The sequence below is a fragment of the Elaeis guineensis genome, chromosome 1 (assembly GCF_000442705.2).
Source record: "Elaeis guineensis isolate ETL-2024a chromosome 1, EG11, whole genome shotgun sequence".
Taxonomy (NCBI): Eukaryota; Viridiplantae; Streptophyta; class Magnoliopsida; order Arecales; family Arecaceae; genus Elaeis; species Elaeis guineensis.
Window position 1 is genome coordinate 180,471,773 of NC_025993.2, and position 21,398 is coordinate 180,493,170.

Here is a 21,398-nt window from a genome sequence, read left to right on the forward strand (position 1 = left end):
CCTTGATTATTTTTAATAATCTTACTCAATATTTTCTTGCACATCCTTTCTCTTTCAAAGTTGAAACTACTACTAATTTGCTTGTCACATGATCGTATTTTGAGAACAAACTGTTGAGCGACCAAACATATTAGTTGAGCAACCATCCTTTTACAATTTTCTTTTCATTTAAATTCGACAATAGCCATTTGAAATTTTTGAGGATCCATCTACCATAAAAAACATTACATGTTACAAAATAAAAAGAATAAAGTATAGAACAATATACATAAAATAATTAAGAAAAATGCAAAAGCATAGAACAAAATAAAGAAAAATGCAAGTGAAATGAACCACTGTAAGTTGCAATCTGATGGAAAATCATAAAATCATGAATGGCCATACGGTTTCTCTATGATTAAGCACAGTCAATATTTGTTGAAATGACAATTGCAGGACAACAAATAACAGACAACAATGAGATTACCATTTTTGTAGACAAAAAAATGATAAGATGAGCAAAAAAAGGGAAGCAAAAAATCAAGCTACTAACCTTCTACATGACCTCGTTGATGATAGATAAGAAAATAAGTGATGAACGTGATCTCTGATTCGCGCAGAAGAGAGAAAGAAAAAAGTTTGGTAGGGAACGATGAAAAAAAATCATAGAATAAACCCTAGCTTTATTTAAAGACCCATGGGCATTTTTGTCCTTTAAATATCTTATGTCCCTTTCTCTCTCAATTTTTTCAAATTAGAAGAATTAGAAAGCTAGTTTAACGTAGGGGTACCTCTCCCTTTCCTTCTCCCTCCCTCAAAAATTAATATCCAAACAAGGGAAAGAGAATCCTTCATTTTCTTTTCCCTTCGAATCCTTCAATCCAAACAAAGTATTAGGGTTTAAACCTATATGATATACAAGGCCCGTCTTTTCATTCATATATATTCGTGACAATTCAAACTCAGGCATCAATAATAAAAATAATTCTCTAATATATTTATTCAATAAAAATAGTTCGTAAAGACTAATAAGAATGAGTAACACAAAATTTGGATGAATATTTATTCAAAGATAAAACTAAACAAATGTTATCTCTTTATTGCTCAATCCCAAGTCCCATATGTTGTTGTGAATTTAAAAAAAAAGATAAAAAGAGTGAGTTTTACCATCTCAATAAATTTTCAATATCTCTGACGATTTAAGTATAAATTAAATTTTATTTCATCTATAGCAATTTGATAAAAATGAGATATATATATATATATATTAATATATTTATTTTTTTTCAAAATATATCATGTATAATAATAAATATAAATTTTTTTTTCAGTCTTTGATGACTACAATCATAATCAACCTCATGATAAGATATAGAAGAGACTAGCTTTTAAATATAAAATATATGATTCATTAACATATATTAGTAATCTATGATCAGTCAAATTAGGTCTAGAAAAGAACTAAAATTACTTAAATAGTTCGTGTCATCTCTTTGTATCACCCTATGTTAGAGTCCAATAAATTGTTGAACTTCAAGAATGTAGCGTTAATGATCAAAAGTTGGTTAAATATCAATAATTATGGTGGGAGGGAACCGTCTATTCATCCAAATTCGGTCTCGTATCAAATATTCTTCAGTAGGGATTGGAACCCTGTGGTCACGCTCAGAAAAGGTGGATACGTCAGATTGTCCCTTCCTAGCTTTTTTTTTTTTTTTTTTTTATATAAAAAAAATCAATAATTATGATGTTTATATATATATATATCAAAAAAAATAATTAAAATAAAAATTGTATGGTCACGCATGTAGCATACATTTTATTCTCGATGCAACTGATGCATGCCATTTATTTTTGTAATCGACATTATAGTGTGATAGTACTGATGCTAGTAGTGTCAATGGTTGTAGAGTTCTCCAGTCTAAGGTACGGATTCGATCGATCGTGCTCTTTACGTTCGGAGAAGGCCACTAACGATCATCTCTACCCACCGCCAATGTCAGACTCGTATTTGTCCACAAATTCTCGGAGGGCACTCCACACTGCCCTCCTCCCGTCGTATTTTTGCACCGGCGTCGCGAAAGGGTGCGGTCTGCGGAAGCTATATATAGCTGACGAGAAAAAGAGAGAAAGGGAGGGCTTCCCTGCGACGTTAATGGCGGCCAGGGTTTTCTATTTCTCCACGCCCTTTTCCTCTGCCTTCTGCTCCAAGAACCCCCCCCCCCCCCAAAACCTCGCCTCTCGCCACGAATTCGACGATTTCGCCCTCGAATTGCCGTCCGAGAAGCCCCGTCGGCCGGAGTCCGGCGATCGCCGCGCACGGGAAGATCTCCAATTCGCCGAACTCCATGCAGGTCAGTGGTGCCTTGTTTGTCTCACTTCGTTTCCTTTTCTTGAAATTCTCGGTTTCTTCTGGTGCCCTATATTCGTACTTGGTTGTTTCTTCAATTGATTCCGCGAAAGAATCTTTCGGAAAGGGTTTCTTTCTTTTCTTTTTTTTCTTTTTTTTTTGCGCTTCGTTTTGTTGTCATGCTAATGTTATGCTCTTCACGAGTTGCGAGCTTGGCTCTAGTTTTTGTTCACCGTGGAATCGTCTATATGGGTAGCCTTTTATGAATTAACAGTTAAAGTTTTTGTTGCGTCTTAATTTAGTATATTAACTTCTTTAGCTGAACACACAAATTGCTTGGATTCTGTTGTGGAAAGTGGGTATTTTTGTTGCTACATTGCCAGTTGTACACGAGCATTATTTTTATTATTGTTTTTGGTTTCAATTAGGGTCCTCTTCTTCTGACAGTATGTCATGAGTGACCATGCTTCTGTATTTGGGCCTTGCTTGTGCTTCTGACGGTATTTTTGTTGTGGAAAGCGACTGTGCTGGATGAAATCGTGATTGCATTGATGCCTTTTAATAGGGATTTGGAAAGGGAGTTGTAGTAAGTTTATTAGTCCAGTATACCCAGTCGAGCTAAGTGAAAAACTCAACAGTAAAGGCATTATGAAGCACAATCATGATGTTGCCCATGGAGTATTTCCAAGATAATTGCGAGAATGATGATATTCAAGCTTCCTTGGATTAATTTGCAAAGTAATACCTGGGAACAAGTTGGGATGAAAAATATGTGTGCATCAGCATTAATGTTTTTCAAGATCGAATTGTGTGTTTTTTAGGAAACATTTATAAGTCTGATGGATGAGGATTAATCGGTTTAATCTGAGTATGCTGTATGTTCACTCAGAGTCTTATGAAAGGTGCATCTACTGCTTAATAGCTTTTCTGGAAGAGACATTCATTTAGTCAAACAATCAAAGAAGAGGATAAATATGCATCTGAGTTGGGTCCATCGAGCAAATCAGTTGCAACGGTCACGTTTGTAGATGGTGAGTCAGTGACTCAAATAGCAGCGACCAACCAAAGAGCCCACAAAATGCGAGGGGGCAGAGACCATGAAGACAGCACCCAGTGAAGGTGGTGTCCGTGGGGAGGCAGGCCCCAGCTCCCAGCCACGGGCTCCAGCAGTGGAGAGGCGGTTCCCTGCCGCGGTGCAGCCCGAGATCATGATGGCCACAGAGAAGGACAATCACTATGCTGCCTTTGTCCATGATGCCTGTTGTGATGCCTTCTGACACCTTTTTGGTCAGTTTATCCCACCCCAAAGTTTCCAATTTTACATCTTCTTTCCTAAATTTCTGAGTTATCGATGCTTAACTCTCCAGTTGCTTTCTTGTATAGGTACCAGGATTCTGTTGCTTACCAGAGCGAGGTTAGTTTCCTGAATTATACCCTATTTTTGTCTTTTTTTTTTTTTACAAATTGGATTCAATAATTTTAGTAATTAATTGCATATAAGACCAGGCAAGACAAATACAGGTTCGAGTAAATGCTGCAAAATCCATTTGAGGAACATTGTAATAGATCATTTTTCCATCTTATTTTTTTGTTTTGTTTTACTTAGATAAGTTTGAATATTTTCTTGCCCTAATATGACATTTTTACTGGCAAAAAGGTTTTTTTTTTTGGGTTAATTGGACCATTCAATGTTGATTGAAACCATTTGGAAGGGTTGGGATCTTTTGTGACCATATCCAAGCAGTTGAATTGCGGACAGAATCTCCATTCTGGGCAGTAAATAATATCAGGTTCAAGTTTGTGAATTTAAACAAGATAAAATAATTTCGTAGCAATAAGAAATGTTATATGTTGAATGTCCTGGAAATCATCTGGGAATGGCTTTACAGAATTGTCTTTTAAATTAAGCTGCCAAAGCAAGTTGGGACCTGCAAGAGTAGTTGCATTGTCATGAATGCTTATGTTGTCAGCTCATCTGGAGGTCTAACTGGATGGTAAGGCCATTTAGGCTTATCATCTTCTTTAATGTTAACATACCTCTATGTCCTAGGTCGATTGCTGCTTGTTGCAAGAAATTTATCAGGAGATCCTTTTGGGTAACTGAACATTGTCCTAATCAACTGTTAACTTCAGTTCAGCTGCCTCCTTATAGCTACAGTGACAGCCATCCATGACCTCCATCCTCATTCTCCAAGTTGTACACTTAGAAATTCCCGACTGATAATAATGGCTATCTCGGTTAAGTTGACACCAGTCTTCCTACTTTGGCATATGGTCTTCTAACTCATGAGGTAAATTTGCTCACTTAATGCCATTGAGCTTATGTCCATCAGTTTGTGCTGGCTTTGCTAGCTAGGTTTGATCAAGCTTCGACCCCATGCTATGTTTACAAAGGTATGCGTAGTTGTTGATTGACTCTTGCTTCATGTTGCTGATATTAGGCCTAGATTGCCTTTTCACCAGCATTGTGACAACCGAGTGGATGTTTCTTGTACTTCTCCAATGCTTTTCCAATGAATGTTTGGCTATTTACCTTGAGATTTCATGATTCCATATGAGGGGCCATTCTTCTTATTATTAGCTCTTTATCCTGTGTTGAACCTCTTGACACATCAATGAAAAGAATAATGTAGAGTTATGCTATTCTAGGGGAGTCACTAGATAATAAAGCTTTACAACCCTGTAATTCTTGTTTGTTCCACCTGTCTAATACTTCATAGAGTTTCAAAATTTTTCAGAATTCTGTAGAGTACTACTCTAGCAAGTTGTTGATCTTTTTGTGGCCTTCTCAGGGTCTTTATCTTTCTCATACCTTACATAAAGCTTCTTGTCTTTGATTTTGTTTAGTTGCATTGATAAGAGCTTTGCACTCAGCCAAGCTACACCACTTGAAAAGTTGTTGAGTTGCTTTAAAGCTCTTAATATGGTAACCCTTCTAGCTTGTGCTGAAAGAAAAAATGTCCCCATATTAGTACTTATGAATGTCTTCCATTTTGTACTGGCTTGGTGCTTGCTTTTGTAAACTTCGTTCAACCAATGAAAATTAATTTCTTGAAGTGTATAGATTTTTTTTTTTTTTTTTGCTGATCGTGATATGTTCTTTATGTTTTTGTCTTTGCCTGGTTTTATCAATCTTCTGTTTCCCCCTTGTCATTCTTATTTCTTTGTTTTCTACATGATGCTAATATTTTATCGTTACTTAATGTATCGCAGATAAAGCTGTTAGGCCAGACACTATTATCTACTGATAACAGGTGCAGGGCACCAAACTCTAGGAGAAGAATATTGTGATATATCTCAGGTTTGTGACCAGCTTCCTGCTATCTATAATCATTGGAACCTTTTTTTTTTTTTTTAACTACATTATGACAAGGAAACTGGACAAATCATTTCTAGTTCTAATTCCACTTGGTTGTAAAATTTTAAATTTGGGATTCTTTTAAACTCAACTATATGCTTGGTCTACCTTTTTCTTTTAGAAGTATCCTTATAAAAGAAACTCTCTACACTTGAAGGCCTTAGTGTGTCTCTGTGTCTGTTCGTCTGTCTGTTTTTAGTAGTCTATCAATTTCATAATTATCTAGGTTCACCTTTAATTGATAAATAGTAAGGGCAACTGGACTCAGGCAACTTGAAGGAACAAATATTTTTATTGGGGTTCTAGAATTCTGCCACTTTGAGTACAAGGAAGGTTCTTTATGTTTTGGATTAGAGTTAATTTTATTAGAATTATTTCCTAGAATTTATATGGTTCAAAGGTGGCAACCAAAGTCAATTTTTGAAATTTAATTTCAGCTAAGCCTAAGATGTATAATAAGTTCTAGACATTGTTGCATTTTCTTTTAAAGTAGCTGAACAGCAGGCTCAGGAGTTTCCCAATCCATTGTAGTCACATAGATTGACTGAGTTCGATGGAATTACTGCATGAGACTAAGAGCTACTTTTTTTTTAAAAAAGAAAACTTTATCATTTTGTCTTGTTGGATGGTTGAGTTTCTTTCTTTCTTTCTTTCTTTTTTTTTTTTTTTTTTGAGTTGTTGGTTTTACTTATTGTGAGGGTTAGAACTCTTTATGAAACTCTACAAGAGCATGATTTGTGCATTAAATAGATAATCTGAAAAGAGTTGTCAAGTTTACAGGTCAGACTTCATTTGTTTGGTTAGTTCTTGCTCTGGCCATATTCTTAGTTTCATCAAGGCATTACTAGAAGAATGGTACAACTCTGATTCTTGTATAGGAAGGGAGATGCAAAACTTCTATTTGATTTTTCTGTCAAAGAAAAATACTGTTCCAATCTGGGGAAAGAGTTCTCTATAGTTATCATGATGAACAGATAAGTTACATGAGTATCATATCAAAGTGTCTAAATTTAAGATTTGATTACAATAATTTATGATAATAGTTCCTCAAATTTTAAAAACCTTTTTACATTATGTTATCTCTTGATTTTTTTTTGAAGTTATTTGTGATGATTGGAGATGCCTTTTGATGTGTCTTAAAAGTAACTGCAAGCGCACGCTGTGCAATGTAGCACGTCCAACGAGTACGGGTCGATCCCACGAGGAATTGGGTGCTTTTGTGTTTGTGTTAGATTGTTGCTTAGACGAGCTTTGAAGAGAAGGTGATGGTTTGTATTAAGAACTAAAGATGTAGAAAGGGAAAGAAATGCAGGAATAAGTATCTAAGAGATCTAGATTTTTTTTTTTTTTTTTGAATCTACTAGACCCTTGATTTAGGTATCTATTTGGTTGGTTCCTCTTTTGTACTAATCCTCCCTTCTTAGTATATGACTCAACCAAGCATAGGCTATGAATAGCTAAGAAACAATAGCCTATCAAGTTTGTTCCCATGTACTAATTAAATTACTAACCTTTTTTTGTATTGGAATAAGCATAGATCATGAAAGGGCTTAACCTAACTATGATCCATCAAACCCTTGTTGTATAAAGAAAAGGGTGATGATGATGAATATCTACTTTAGCCACTTATGTTTGATCATTGATTGAAGCACAGGCTATGAAGGGATTTATCTCAACTATAATCCATCAAGATTGATCAAGAGAGGAAGAAATGTTGAGATTCATGGAAGAGAATTTTTTTAAAAAAAATAAAAATCATTCATGTAAATATCAAAATTAAAAATATTAGTGCTGAAAAGTAATTGTAAAAATAAAAAAATTGCAAAGAAATGAAACTATCTTATGTGCTAAAATTAAACATTGCAGAAATTAATTAGTATAAGCGACAATTAAATAAAAAATTAAAATAAGATTTTATTACTGGAATTTAAACTCTGTACTACAATCTATTTCTAATTCCTAAGCCATTAACAGAGCTTGGAGTAAGATTCAAAATAGAAATTAAAACAAAAAGTAGAAAAAAAATTAAATTAAGACCTCTTTTTACAGTCTTCCTCTGCAGAGATCTCCTTCTGATTCTCGCATCTTCCTGGCTGACTCTCCTTTTCGTGTGTTGGAAGGATGGAAAAAAGTGAGAACAAGGTGACTAAAGTACCTAAAAGATGGGTATTTTCGTCTGTCATGTGGGTCTCTACAAGAGCTGTAGTGTGGAGAGAGAGATATCTAAGAGTGGAGACATTAGTCTTTATTTATAGATGTTAGGAGGGAGGAGATTTTTATAGTTTCTAGATGTGGGACTAAAAAAAAAGAAGGTATGTATTTATTTTCTCTTAAAACTGCCTCTTCTGCTCTGTCGCTAGGCATCCGTGTCTCAGGCTCTCGTGTACTGCGTGAAGGATTGCACCTACAGATCTTGCCGCACTCCATTTCTTTTCCCGCGAGCTGCTCCCTTTTCTTTCTTTCTGCATCGCACACTCATGAAACTCTTCCACGTCACTGCTTTGGGGCGCTTACCGCGTTGCGCCCGCATCTTTGTTTTCTCCCCAGCATGCGTGTTATGCGTGCTTCTATTTCTGCGTTTGCCCTTTAGCACCCAGCCCGCATGAATGCTGGCTTCAACTGTTGCTGTGCCATTTCTTGGGAGACCACTCCAAAACCCTTCGTTTAAAAGCCCAAACCATCATTTCATTCAATGCACCATGGGCCCACCTCTTAAATGCTCTGTTTTAATACTTCCAAAATCTCTTTTCAAAATCTCTTCTCAACCAAAATCTCCTCTTCAACTCTTCTCTCAAAATTTCTTCTCAATTCTCCTCTTCAACTCTTGTTTCAAAATCTCTTTGGCTTTTAATCTTGCATGATCCGCATCCAGCATGCGTTTACTCCACATCCCCACGCCTTCCGCATGGTGTGCTTAAATCGTGCGCCATTCTAAACCATGCACCGCATGCGCGTTCCTTCTGCATCCGCATAAAGTGGGCTTGTGCTTCGTCTTAGACTTGTTAATTATAATTATAGAGGGCTTTTGTAGATTGGAGTACAATTTCTAAAACAATCATAAAAAGCATCAAATTCTAAATAATAAAAAATAATTATTAAAAATTTTAATATTTTTTATTGTTATATTATTGTACTTGTCACACCCTCCAACTTGAATTTTATTCATCTTCGAGTAAAAGAAATATCGATATCCAATACTGACTTCTTTCGACATGAGTTTTCGTTTAAACAATTTTAGAAGTAAATGATATCCATCTAGAAAATTATCAAAGCATGTCATTGGGATATTAAGGTTATCCGATAGAATGGTTGAGTAAAGAGCATAAAATTCTTCAAAGCTTTTTCTTGACCTACTATTTTTATCCTTAGATCATCTAACTCTAAGGTGGGCTAATGGTTTTGTATTCGCACATCCATTCCTTCATTTATTTATTTTTTTATTTATTATAAAATATAGTCCATGCAATGCCTTAACCACTTAAGCTTTCTATTTAACTCTTGTAGCGAGTGTTAGGTCAATGACTTTCAAACCAGTTGACTTTAGGGCATTAGGTGTAAGACACCTCTCGAGCTTACTGACTCGAGTCAAATAGATTACGGATCGAAACTTGGCCGTATAACAATTTTTTTGTTCACATTGCTCACTTTTTGATGCGAATATCATTGCTTACTTGGACAACGAGATCTAGTTATTTGGTGGAAAACAAATGTTTAAATTTTTTTTATTATTTTATTATTTTTATTTTTTATTTTTTTATAATATACAGAAGGAACTGTATGCATCAACATATCTTACTCATACCCATAAGAGGTCGATTCTCTTTAGATATTAATAGGAGAGGTTAGAAATGCTCAAAAATTAATTTTTATTTTAGACTCAATCCTCTATTGCATTTTATTAACATACAATCTCTCGATACTCCACAACTTATCTAACATGTGGATCAAATGCTGTTAAAATGTCTAATGTTACTCAAGTTCGAAGCATCGTTGGGTATATGTGCATCAACATATTTATGAGTTCAAAGGTTCAAAGTAAAGTTTAAAGTTTATTCTTCACCCCTCAACTTATTCTACATTATCCTCAATGGAGTAAGAAAAATAAAAGATGCAATAGATAAAAAAAACAGAAAAGGATACACCTGATTCAATGTGTTCTTGATTCAGCAGGGATCTTCAGATGTTTTTGAGGATGCATATTTCGCTCTCCCTCTCCCAACTTATTCAACATAGTCCTCATTGAAGTAAGACCTAAATAAACTGAAAAGAGAAATTAAAAAGCAAGAATCTGAGTTACTTTTCAGAAGTGTCAAGTTTAATGTTTTCAATCAAACTTTTATTAAGACTACTCCTAAGAAATTGGGTTGCTTCCCAACAAGCATTATGTTTATAATCTTCAGCTAGACTAAACTTTGATCTTCATATGTTATCTTAGCCCGGGTCATATAGCGGGTTAAAAAATTCATCTGATTTTTTACCACCAATTCCAGAGAGATGGTCTTCTTCCACATAACCATGAATCTCTCTTAATAGATCTAACATCTCCTAGATTGGACCTAGGTCTACTTTAACAGTTACTGGTAGAGTTTTTGATAGACCTAGATATTTATACTTTAGGTGTTCAGGGAGTAGTGTCTTCAGATCCAGTCGTGGTGTTTCTTCAATAATTGATTCGATTGGTGATTCTAGTTCTAATCGAATAATTTTGTGATTAACAATTGTCCAAATTTTATTTTCAAATTCTTGGTTCAACTCGAGATTAATTTTGATGTCCTCATGGCTTAGATCATTGCGTTCGTAGATATCTTTTTGGATCCAGTTTTCTTCATTGGGTTGGTCCAATTCCTGTTCTAGGTTAAAAACATTCAGTTCAATGGTCATATTCCCAAACGAGAGCTTCATGAGTCCATTTCGGCATTTGATTATGGCATTGGCAATCGCTAGAAATGGTCTCCCTAAAATAATCGGGATATGACCCTTTGGGTTTGGAACGGGTTCAATCTCTAAAATGACAAAATCTACAGGAAAGATGAAATTATCAACCTTAATTAATATGTCCTCTACCACTCCTTTAGGGACCCTAGAAGATTGATCTGCTAGTTGCAAGATAATCCCTGTAGGTTTCAGTTCTCCCAACCCTAATTGCTTATGCATAGAGTATGGTAGTATATTTATGCTAGCCCCTAAGTCTAATAGAGCCTTGTCAATATTGATCTCTTCGATAGTGCATGAAATTGTAGGAGATCCTGGATGTTTGTACTTAATCGGCACTTGACTCGATAGATAGGAACTCACACTTGTTGCCAAAAAGGCTTTTTTGAGTAAATTGGTTGTACTTTTCTTGGTGTATAGGTCCTTTAGAACTTTGGCATAGGTCGGGACTTGCTAGATCATGTCTAATAGAGGGATATTTACTTGGACTTGTTTAAACACCGCTAGCATTTTATCCAAGTGTTCCGATTGTTTATTGGACCTTAGTCGATTCAGAAAAGGAGGTATCGGCTTGGTGGGTCTTGCGAGCGAGTTTGATGAATCATCGAGTGCTGATGACTTAGGCTCCTTAGACTGGTTCTGATGGATGGGTTGTTCAGGAGATGACTCAAATGATGAGTTTTCTTGACTCTCAAGCATACCCACCTTATTGTCCACTTGTTTTCCTGATCTTAGGGTGTGAGTTGCATTCATTTGGTTGACTTGGTTTTCATGTTGGGGTCGTGGACCATTCTGGGCTCTTGAATTGGGTTCAGATTGGCTAGGCAACCTACCTCTCTCTCTCTCTCTCTTTCATGATAGAGGCTAGCGGACCTATTTGCATTTTCAATCGGGTAATGGCTTGAGCATTGGCATTTAAAAGTTGGTCCGTGGTCTGCATAAAGTTATTCAGGATGGCATTGGTGTCAGCAGTTGATTTCGTCAGGACTTCTAGACTCTTTTTTAGATAATTTATTTTTTTTCATTATTAATGAAGCATGGTGGGTTGTTTATTGTAGGGTTAAGCCTTGGATTTGGCTGGTTGAAGCTAGAACCACCTACATTCGGACTCTGTGACCATGAAAAGTTTAGATGATTCCTCCAACCTGGATTATATGTGGGTGCATAAGGATTGTTCATTGGGTTTTGATATGTAGCATTTACTTGTGCACGCCCATTCTCCATTGGGTTCATTAGGAGAGAATATTCTTCAAGGATATGGTCTGGTGCACTGCACCCGTTGCACATGGATGTAGACACTTGGTTTACACTGGTTGGTCTTTGAAGTTCTAAAGCCTCTAACCTATGGGTTAAAGTTGCAATTTTGGCCTTTGCAGTCAGGGATGTCGGCATTTGATGCATTCCACCTCTTGAGGGTGTGGATCTTCTTGGCTCTCTAGTCATTTTTCATTGTAATTTTTTTTCAGCCAGGTCTTCTAGGAATTGTCAAGCCTCGTTGGGTTCTTTATACATGAATTGACCCTGGCACATAGACTCTAGTATGGTTCTAGATTTTGAATCTAACCCCTCATACACGATTTGACACAACCACCAAGTCTTTATTTTGTGGTGTGGGCATTGGATTAAGAGATTCTTAAAACGGTTGAAGTATTTTCAAAATGATTCACTAGCTAGTTGGTAGAATTGGTTAATCTCATTTTTAATTCTGTCTTATGATGGGGGAAGAATTTCTTTAAGAACACTAGTACAAAACCCTCCTAGGTCGTAACAGATTGGTTTGGAAGGCTGTATGGCCATTTTTTGGCGTTATCCTTAAGGGTGAAATTGATTAGTCTCAGTTTGATCTCGTTCTTAGAAAGTTGTTGCAGCTTCATAGTTGCACAAACCTCTTCGAATTTCTTAATGAATATATATGCATCCTGTGTTTCAGTGAACTTTGGAAGCATATTAATAATCTGAGGTTTAATTTCGAAGTTATTTGCAGTAGGTTGGGGCAACCTGATGTAAGAAGGTTGGATGGACCTAATTGGGTAACATAAATCCTTAAGGATTTGGGACTGATTGGTTTCTTCCATTTTAGCAACTTTAGGGCTTGACACATGAATCGAATCAATTCTAACCAGTTGACTCGATATTCTTCTCCACAAGGGAAGTGGAGAATTCACTTTGTTTTTTATATTTTTTTTTTATTTTGATGATTTTTTTTTATTTTTATTTTTTATTTTTTTTTAAAGCAAGTTCTCAATCAAGAGAAGAGAAGAGAAAAAATCTTAACTATGATTTTCCTAACTTTAGATAGCTCCTAACTATCAAGGTTGCCTTCGAGCACTCCAAGTTCGAAATTGGCTCACCAAATCGGCTAGATAAGTGTAAAATTGGTGGGAGGCTCTCTGTGCTTTCGCAATGGATCTAATTAAATAATCATCTTTCTTCGGAACGTAGTTTCTGAACCACTTTTCTAGACACCGACAGGCCAACCAACTTGAATCCAGTCCAACTCTTGAGTTCTCTTGTCCTAATGAGTTTGGATGTCCCTAGGGTTGACGTCTAATTGATTTTATGAATTAGGGTTAGGTTATGCAGATGCAAGGAAGTGATTTGTGGGCTAAGAAAGGATGATCAAATCCTCATCTTATCTTAGTTAATGGGTTGTGCCCTTAAAGTATTTTATGAATATGCAATGCAACAAAGCAATAAAAATAAATAAATTTTAATTAAAAAAAATTAATAGCAAATAAAATCTAGTAAATATGCAAAAGAAAAATGTTAGAACACGTACTTGACTTCCAGCACTCACCAACTTAATATAAAGCAAGATAAAGAAGACAGATAAGAAACGCTAAAAATTAAAAAGCATGAAGAGCAAAAATTTAGACACATTAAAAACACGCCAATTCTCCGGCAATGGCGCCAAAAACTTGATGTGTCTTAAAAGTAACTGCAAGCATACGGCGTGCAATGTAGTACGTCCAGCGAGTACGGATCGATCTCACGAGAAATTGGGTGCTTTTGTGTTTGTGTTAGATTGTTGCTCAGGTGAGCTTTGAAGAGAAGGTGATGGTTTATATTAAGAACTAAAGATGCAGAAAAGGAAAGAAATGTGGGAATAAGTATCTAAGAGATCTAGGATTTTTTTTTTTTTGAATCCATTAGACCCTTGATTTAGGTATCTACTTGATTGGTTTCTCTTTTGTATTCAACTTTTCTTCTTAGTACATGACTCAACCAAGCATAGGTCATGAATAGCTAAGAAACAATAGCCAATCAAGTTTGTTCCCATGCACTAATTAAATTACTAACCTTTCCTTGTACTGGAATAAGTATAGATCATGAAAGAATTTAACCTAATTATGATCTATCAAACCCTTGTTATACAAAAAAAAAGTATGATTATGATGAATCTCTACTTTAGCCACCTATCTTTGATCATTGATTCAAGCATGGGCTATAAAGGGATTTAACTCAACTATAACCCATCAAGATTGATCAAGAGAGGATGAAAAGTTGAGATTCATTGAAGGAGAATTCTCTTTAAAAAATAAAAACCATCCATGTAAATATCAAAATAAAAAATACTAGTGCTGAAAAGTAATTGCAAAAATAAAAAAAAATTGTAAGGAAATGAAACTATCCTATGTGCTAAATTTAACATTACAGAAATTAATTAGCATAAGCGACAATTAAATAAAAAATTAAAATAAAATTTTATTGTTAGAATTTAAATTCTGTACTACAATCTATTCCTAACTCCTAAGCCATTAACAGGGCTTGGAGTTAGATTCAAAACAGAAATTAAAACAAAAAAGAGAGAAAAAATTAAATTAGGACCTCTTCTTACAGCCTTCCTCTGTAGAGATCTCCTTTTGATTCTCGCACCTTCTTTCGACTGACTTTCTTTTTTGTGTGTTAGAAAGGTGGAAGAAAGTGGGAATAAGATGGCTAAAGAATCTAAAAGGTGGGTATTCTCATCTGTCATACAGACTTCTACAAGAGCTATGGTGTGGAGACAGAGATGTCTAAGAGTGGAGGTATTAGATTTTATTTATAGGTATTAGGAGGAAGAAAATTTTTATATTTTCTAGACGTGGGATTAAAAGAAAGAAGGTAGGTATTTATTTTCTTTTAAAACCGCCTCTTCTGTTCCGTCACCAGGCATCCGCGTCTCAGGCTCCCGTGTACCGCATAAAAGATCGCACCTACAGATCCTACCGCGTCTCCATTTTTTTTTTCCTGTGAGCCACTCCCTTTTCTTTCTTTCCGCGTCGCACCACTCCCTTTTCTTTCTTTCCGCATCGCACACCCGTGAAACTCTTCCGCGTCGCTGCTTTGGGCCGCTTACTGCATTGCGCCCGCATCTTTGTTTTCTCCCCAGCACGCGCGTTACGCACGCTTCTTTTTCCGCGTTTGCCCCTCAGCACCCAGCCCGCGTGAATGCTGGCTTCAACTGTTGCCGCACCATTTCCTGAGAGGCCACTCCAAAACCCCTTCGTTTAAAAGCCCAAACCATCCTTTCATTAAATGTACCATGGGTCCACCTCTTAAATGCTCTCTTTTAATACTCCTAAAATCTGTTTTCAAAATCTCTTCTCAACCAAAATCTCTTCATCAACTCTTCTCTAAAAATCTCTTCTCAATTTTCCTCTTCAACTCTTCTCTCAAAATCTCTTTGGCCTTTAATCTTGCATGATCCGCATTTAGCATGCGTCTACTCCACATCCCCACACCTTCCGCGCGGTGTGCTCAAACCGTGCGCCATTTCGAACCCTGCACTGCATGCGCGTTCCTTCCGCATCCGCATAAAGTGGGCTTGTGCTTCGTCTTGGACTTGTTAACTGCAATTATAGAGGATTTTTGTAGATTGAAGTATAATTCCTAAAACAAGTATCAAATTCTAAATAACAAAGAATAATTATCAAAGATTTTAATGCTTTTTATATTACATTACTGTACTTATCACCTTCGGTCCTTTGTGTCGAAAAAGCATCAATGTCTAAGACCATGAAGGTGCAAAATAGGATCAACAAGATGGATATTATTAAGAGACTGCAAAGCTTATTTTAAGTTTTTTTCTTATACTTGTTTGATTATAATTCGGATTATTTAGGTACTGGATCAGACTTAATGTGTATGTGAAGGGTTTAAATAAGTTACGATAAAAATTTAGTTTTTTTTTTTTGGGTCAAATCAACTTTTGGTTTCCATTGTACCTAGGTTAGAAAGGTTTATTCTTGCACATTATTATACAAATACCAAACGGAGCTCATTGTAATATTGTAAAATATTTACCATCTACTTAACACAACAGTAGGTGTTGAAAAAAAAAAGAAATCAGCTGTTGCTTTAACAAAAAGATCCCTCTAAGGATTCTGTTTTTGATGTTATTTGTATTCTGAAATAATTGGGTCATTGAGTTTGCAAGTTCTCATGGGCTTCCACCAACACCTGCAAGACGTGCCCTTTTCATTGTATACGAGACCATAATTCCTTATCTTGCAGAGAGAATCAGGTTTGCTGTTCTCATATTACGTAGTTTTAAATGTCCATTGTACTTTACTGTAATGAGTATGGCATCCTTGATGCTGTTAAGCTTTCTGGATTGTACTTTACTGTGAGTATGGGGTCCTTGGTGCTGTCAAGCTTTCTGGAAAATATTTTTTCAACTAATGCATTACTGTGTAGCAGTTCAAAGATGGCTGCTCGTGGTATTATCCTTGCTGACTCTCAGTTTGGGGAGCTGTATGGAAGTGACCATCCTAGAAGGAACCAAGTCCAATCTTCTGATGCTGCTGAGAGCTCAACTTCGACAAGTGTACCTATATCTGCTCTGTCAAAGTTCAGAGAAAGGCTCGATGGTTTGTGGTTGCAAGCCATTCAGAAATGGCCTACGGTATTTGACTAAATTTTATTTTTTAACTTTATTTTTGTAGCTTTCCATTTTTGTTTAACTATGGCTGTAGATTCACTTAAGTATTCTACCATAAGCTTAGTTCTTGAGCTTTGATGTTATCCAGGTTCTTCCATATGCCCGTGAGATTTTGCAGTTGGCTCTCTGCACCAACCTTATGTTCTTTTACTTTGAAGGTGATATACAATTACTCCGCCTAATTATTTTCAGTTTTTATGAACATAAAGTTCTTTCAATAAAATAGCACTTGATGTGTTTGTCTGATTTTTAGTCTAATATCTGTTCTTATCATATGTTTAATGGAGAACAATTTTCACATGGTTGATTATATAAGTGCATTGTATTGCAGGGTTGTATTATCATATATCAAAATGTGCAGCAGGCATCCGTTATGTATTTATTGGAAAGTCGTTAAATCAAAGGCCTCGGTATTAAGACATAATTTTCTGCATCATATCTTTTACCATACAGGAACATTGGCAGTCTGGAAAAAAGTTTGTGAGCTTAAAGACTAGTTGGCCTTTGTTGGGCATTAGAAGTCCTTGCTTGGTTTTTGATTTGTTATCCACTGTGTTAGTTTAAAGTAGGCAAATTGTTTCTTTTCCTTGTGAATCTCCTTATATCATACAGGTGGAATTTTTGAACAAATGCTACTGGTTACTGGATAAGTTGCATATATCACATTATTTTGTCACCTTGCCTCTGCAGATACCAAATCTTGGGTGTGTTCCTTTTGATCCAGCTTTGTATACTTGGTGCTGAAGGACTGCATAGAAGTAATTTATCTTCAATAATTAGTTCTGTTCATCAGACATCACCTGGGAGCCACCAGTCTTCTACAGGTTATACCGTTGTGAACACTATTTACATATTCTGCTCAAGTGTCTACATTTGTGAGTATAATAAATTGAAAGGGGAACCAGCCTGGTGTGTTGAGTATTTACAACAATTTAATTTAATTGATGTTTAGAAAATCAATATAATGCCTAAAAGATGTGGTTTCATCTTTGCATCGAGGAATAGAGAATGTACTTGGTGCCAATAATGGTAAGTACTGGGGAGAATGTGGTCATGTGGATCAGAATATTGCTTAAGAAAACATCATTTAATTAATATTGTCTAGCAGAAATATGGAAAGAGATTTAGAGGCCTTCTTAAGCATGGCAGGTTTATCAAGGGTCTCATGCGACAGCTGGAAAATTTGGAGGATTGAGGGCTAGAACTGGAATAGACTAAAGCCATTTTCATTTTTTCTGCAATAGTGAAGTAAGCGTCCTAGAGTTTGGGTTCACTTGTAGGTTCCGTTAAACTATGTTTTTTTCTGTGAGAAATCTATGAACTATTTTTTCTTTTGGTTATTAAGCCCTCAATAACTGCTAATTCTTCATTTCCTCAAAACTATCAAGTGCTTATTTCTCCTGTAATGAACACTCCATTCTTCATGCTCTATGGGATATCAAAAGCCTAGTATTATATCAATGTTGGTTGAAGCATACTAAAACAATCAATAAACAGAAAAAAAATAGGAAGGTCAAGCTTATTACCTTTTTTTTCCTGTTGATTTTATGTGATAGCTTATTGCTGCCTTTTCTCCATATTCATGGTCTGCAGGTCAAGGCTTGCCTGTTTTAAATGAAGATGGCAATCCAGTTACTAATTATAACCCTGATAAAGGCAGGTGGGCTGCTGATTCCTTGGCTGTACCAGAGGTAGTGTTTTCTCCAGCCAATTTTATCTTATTTTATTTTATTTTATTTGTGTGTGTGTGTGCGCGCGCGTGCGCACGTGTGCGGGCATGCATGTTTTTCTTTTTGGTAGCCATTTCTTGCAGACTGGAACTCAGAATAGCAAAAATTTAACCATCCTTTGGGCCATAACCCAGATGATCATCCACATATATTTTGACATGTGGTTTAGATCCTCTAAGTACTACAAAAAGTTTGTCAGTAATTTTTCTTTTCAACATAATTTATGCATCTGATGGCATAAAGGGCATCAAATAATAGAAAACAAAGCCAATGACTGAATGCCTTATTTTCTGGTTTCAGCCCCAAGGTTCCGGTGGCATCAGCAAATGTACTTTGTCTCAGTACTCGCCAGCATCCTACAGCCACGCCATGCTGTCATGTCTTCTGCTGGTATAACCTACTATACCTAAAGATAATTAATATGAGACACACAGGGACATCTTTTATATATTTTCTTTGGTACTAGTTATATGCATAATTACAATCATGTTTCGCTGAACCAGCCTGATTTGGACGGTTTGGGGTGTCCCAAATTATATCAGCGGCTAATCGGTGCGGTTCGGAGTTTGGACATTTGATTCCGAACACCAGCAAAAACAAAGCGAGAGAGAAGGAAAGAGAGGAAGAAAGAGAGAGAATGTGAGGGAAGAAAAGGAAAAGGCATGTGGTGGCTCGCCGGAGGGCCTTCGAGGCTCCATGGTCCTTCGCGAGATACGAGAAAGGAGAGAAAGAGAGAGATATAGAGAGAGAGAGAAAGGAAGAAAAAAGGAGGGAGGGAAAGATGGTGTGGAGGCTGCTGGAGGGCCGTCGAATGGCTCAAAGTAGCCTGTAGCCACCGCGGGTTTGAAGCTGGAGCGAAACCATTGCCGGCTTTACTATGTATCGACTTTTCTAAAAAAATATGATGAAACAGGGGCTTCGTCTCTGTTTTGAACCCGTGGCAGCCGCAGCCGTCTTCTTCTCCCTCCTTTTCTCTCTCTTTCCCTCTCTCTTTATTTCTCTCTACTCTCATTCTCTCACAAAGGATCGCAGAGCCCGAGAGGTCTCCCTTTCTTTCCCTCCCTTCCCTCTCTATTTCTCTCTCTTTTCCTTCTCCGTCCATCCCTCGTTTCTGTGTTAGTTTGGATCGGTAAGGTCTGGTTTGGGGATGTACCGACTCATACCACCAGCTAGCTGGCACAGGATCTGATTTCGAGTCAGCGATTCTTGATTATAATAATTTACGTGCATTTCTTTACTATACATACTGTACACATCCTTTTAGTTGATTATTATTTTAATGATCATGCATAATCATTACAGAATTTCACATCAGATAGGCATCTTATTTATATGTATAATGCATCAGGAATTACTTTGCATGTGGACCACTTGACCTCATACAGCCATAATCCTATTTTCAGATGTTAGCTATACAATGACCATGATCATTCTAAGTATTTTGATTCATGTCAGATTGTTGGTACTTGGTATGTTCATTGATTTGTAGTTTACGATTAACCTGCAGGAACTGCATTATGGAATGGAATGCCCCATCTGCCGCACTCCCATAACTCATTCAAGTTTAGTTTGTATATAGCATGGTGATTTCTAGCATTCTGGTTTGATCTTTTGCATGGCAACAGTGAGGGAAGATACGAATCTGCGGTACTGTTGATAAAGAAGCTCATGACCTCTTCAAACTACATATTCCTAGAAGAAAATGCCATAAAGCCTACTTCCATGTGAATCGGTTGAAACATGTAGAGAAGTCTCTTTCTGTTGTAGTTCGACTGGTGAAAAACAGAGTTTTGTTTGAAATATCAAGGCAGCATGCATGGAGAGCGACATCTGTATTGTTTATAATCTATTTATTTTGTTTGCATAATTGGAATCGCTTATGATAATTTTCTGATAGTGAAGTGCCCAAAGCAATTTTTGATGTTATTGCACATCTAAAACATCTCAGAATTGCATACCAATGAATTTGTTCGTGGCACAAACACGATAGTTAAAAAGCTTAACATCATCGAATTAGCTATCACTCCAAGGGGTTCCAATCACGTTGTCGGCGGAAGGAAGCAACGGTAACTCTTACAATAATTACTGGAAAATGGCTTTAGATGATCATTTGTAGCTCCTTAAGTTGCCAGTTGGTTCAGAAAAGAAGCAAGGGTATTTTAGCCCTCCTAAAAAACAATTTCTGAAATGTTTGGATGTCAGAAGACAAATTATTTGACAAGTTTTCATTTAATACCTCACATTCAGCGTGATTAAATTGGAATCAAGCAACATTCCTGAAATTTTGGTGGGCAAAGGTCAATCAGCTTATCCCAAGGGAAGAAAGAAAAAAAGAATAAAAATGTTACTACTTAGAACAGCGTGTCAATGCATTATTTACTCATCGGTCCAATCCAATTATAAACATGATATCCTAGATTCAGTATTTGTATGATCATCAAGTTCCCAGTTGCTTTGATCAAGTCAAATTATTTATTATGAGGTAGTTTACCATTGATCTCATTTTTTTCAAGGGACCTTAATTAATACTGTTGCATGGTTTTAAGATATAAAGAAAGTAAAAACTCAAAAAACAATTAAAGAAAAGGTATGAACTATTGTCTAACGGTAACGGGATCTTCTGCTCCCTGTCTTCCTTTGGGTAGAGCATGTTGTTGCTGTCCAATCAGGGGGAAAAGTGAAGTCTCGGAATTTATAAGAACGGTTATACACTGTCCGCAGTTAGGATATATGTGCTTACCAGTTACCACTCACGGCAAAGCTTCATGGTGCTCAAGGCTGCTGTTGTCGCCTTCTCCTCTAGCTTTCAACAGTACCGATGAGGGATGAAAAATGAAATCTTCTTCCTAGACGTTCTTTAGTTTCAGTATTTGGAATGGGATCCAGCTCCCCCATACAAAAAGCTGACATGCTCCCAATAAAGATGATATCTCTGGCTGATAATAAAATAACATGGAGAATCTTCCAGCTAGGGTCATAATTTGCGACAACGTGGGGTCAAACGGTAGTACGAGAACCATCACGAAAACTTTCTCACACACTTTAGGCCACTTGCGGACCCTTGAGTCGATTCTCTACACTTAAAAAACAAAGGAAAAAAAAGAGAGACCAAGATTGAAATGCCGC

General features: G+C 36.5%; 1 protein-coding gene across 9 annotated transcripts; it reads left to right on the forward strand.

The window, feature by feature from the left end:
* The first annotated feature begins 1,864 nt into the window (after positions 1-1,864).
* LOC105039927 (peroxisome biogenesis factor 10-like) lies at positions 1,865-20,197 on the forward strand. Of its 9 annotated transcripts, none has more exons than XM_073250589.1 (14): positions 1,865-2,333; positions 2,758-3,247; positions 3,442-3,616; positions 3,713-3,743; positions 5,584-5,630; positions 16,031-16,125; positions 16,302-16,506; positions 16,631-16,700; positions 16,874-16,952; positions 17,233-17,366; positions 18,136-18,233; positions 18,573-18,662; positions 19,780-19,806; positions 19,913-20,197. In XM_073250589.1, exons 3-14 carry the CDS (start codon positions 3,566-3,568, stop codon positions 20,153-20,155), a joined length of 1,170 nt encoding a protein of 389 aa, XP_073106690.1. In that variant the 5' UTR covers positions 1,865-2,333; positions 2,758-3,247; positions 3,442-3,565; the 3' UTR covers positions 20,156-20,197. The 9 variants fall into 9 exon arrangements, with proteins under 9 accessions (XP_073106690.1, XP_073106691.1, XP_073106692.1 ...); XM_073250590.1 differs by having other exon boundaries at positions 2,777-3,247; XM_073250591.1 differs by having other exon boundaries at positions 3,219-3,247.
* Positions 20,198-21,398: the final 1,201 nt, after the last annotated feature.

Bases quoted from the DNA above. Each gene is read 5' to 3' on its own strand.
- LOC105039927 (XM_073250589.1), top strand. From the start codon at position 3,566: ATGCTGCCTTTGTCCATGATGCCTGTTGTGATGCCTTCTGACACCTTT. The intron at 16,507-16,630 runs GTATTTGACTAA...GATGTTATCCAG, and splicing joins CCATTCAGAAATGGCCTACG to GTTCTTCCATATGCCCGTGA. The intron at 18,663-19,779 runs GTATAACCTACT...ATTAACCTGCAG, and splicing joins TGCTGTCATGTCTTCTGCTG to GAACTGCATTATGGAATGGA.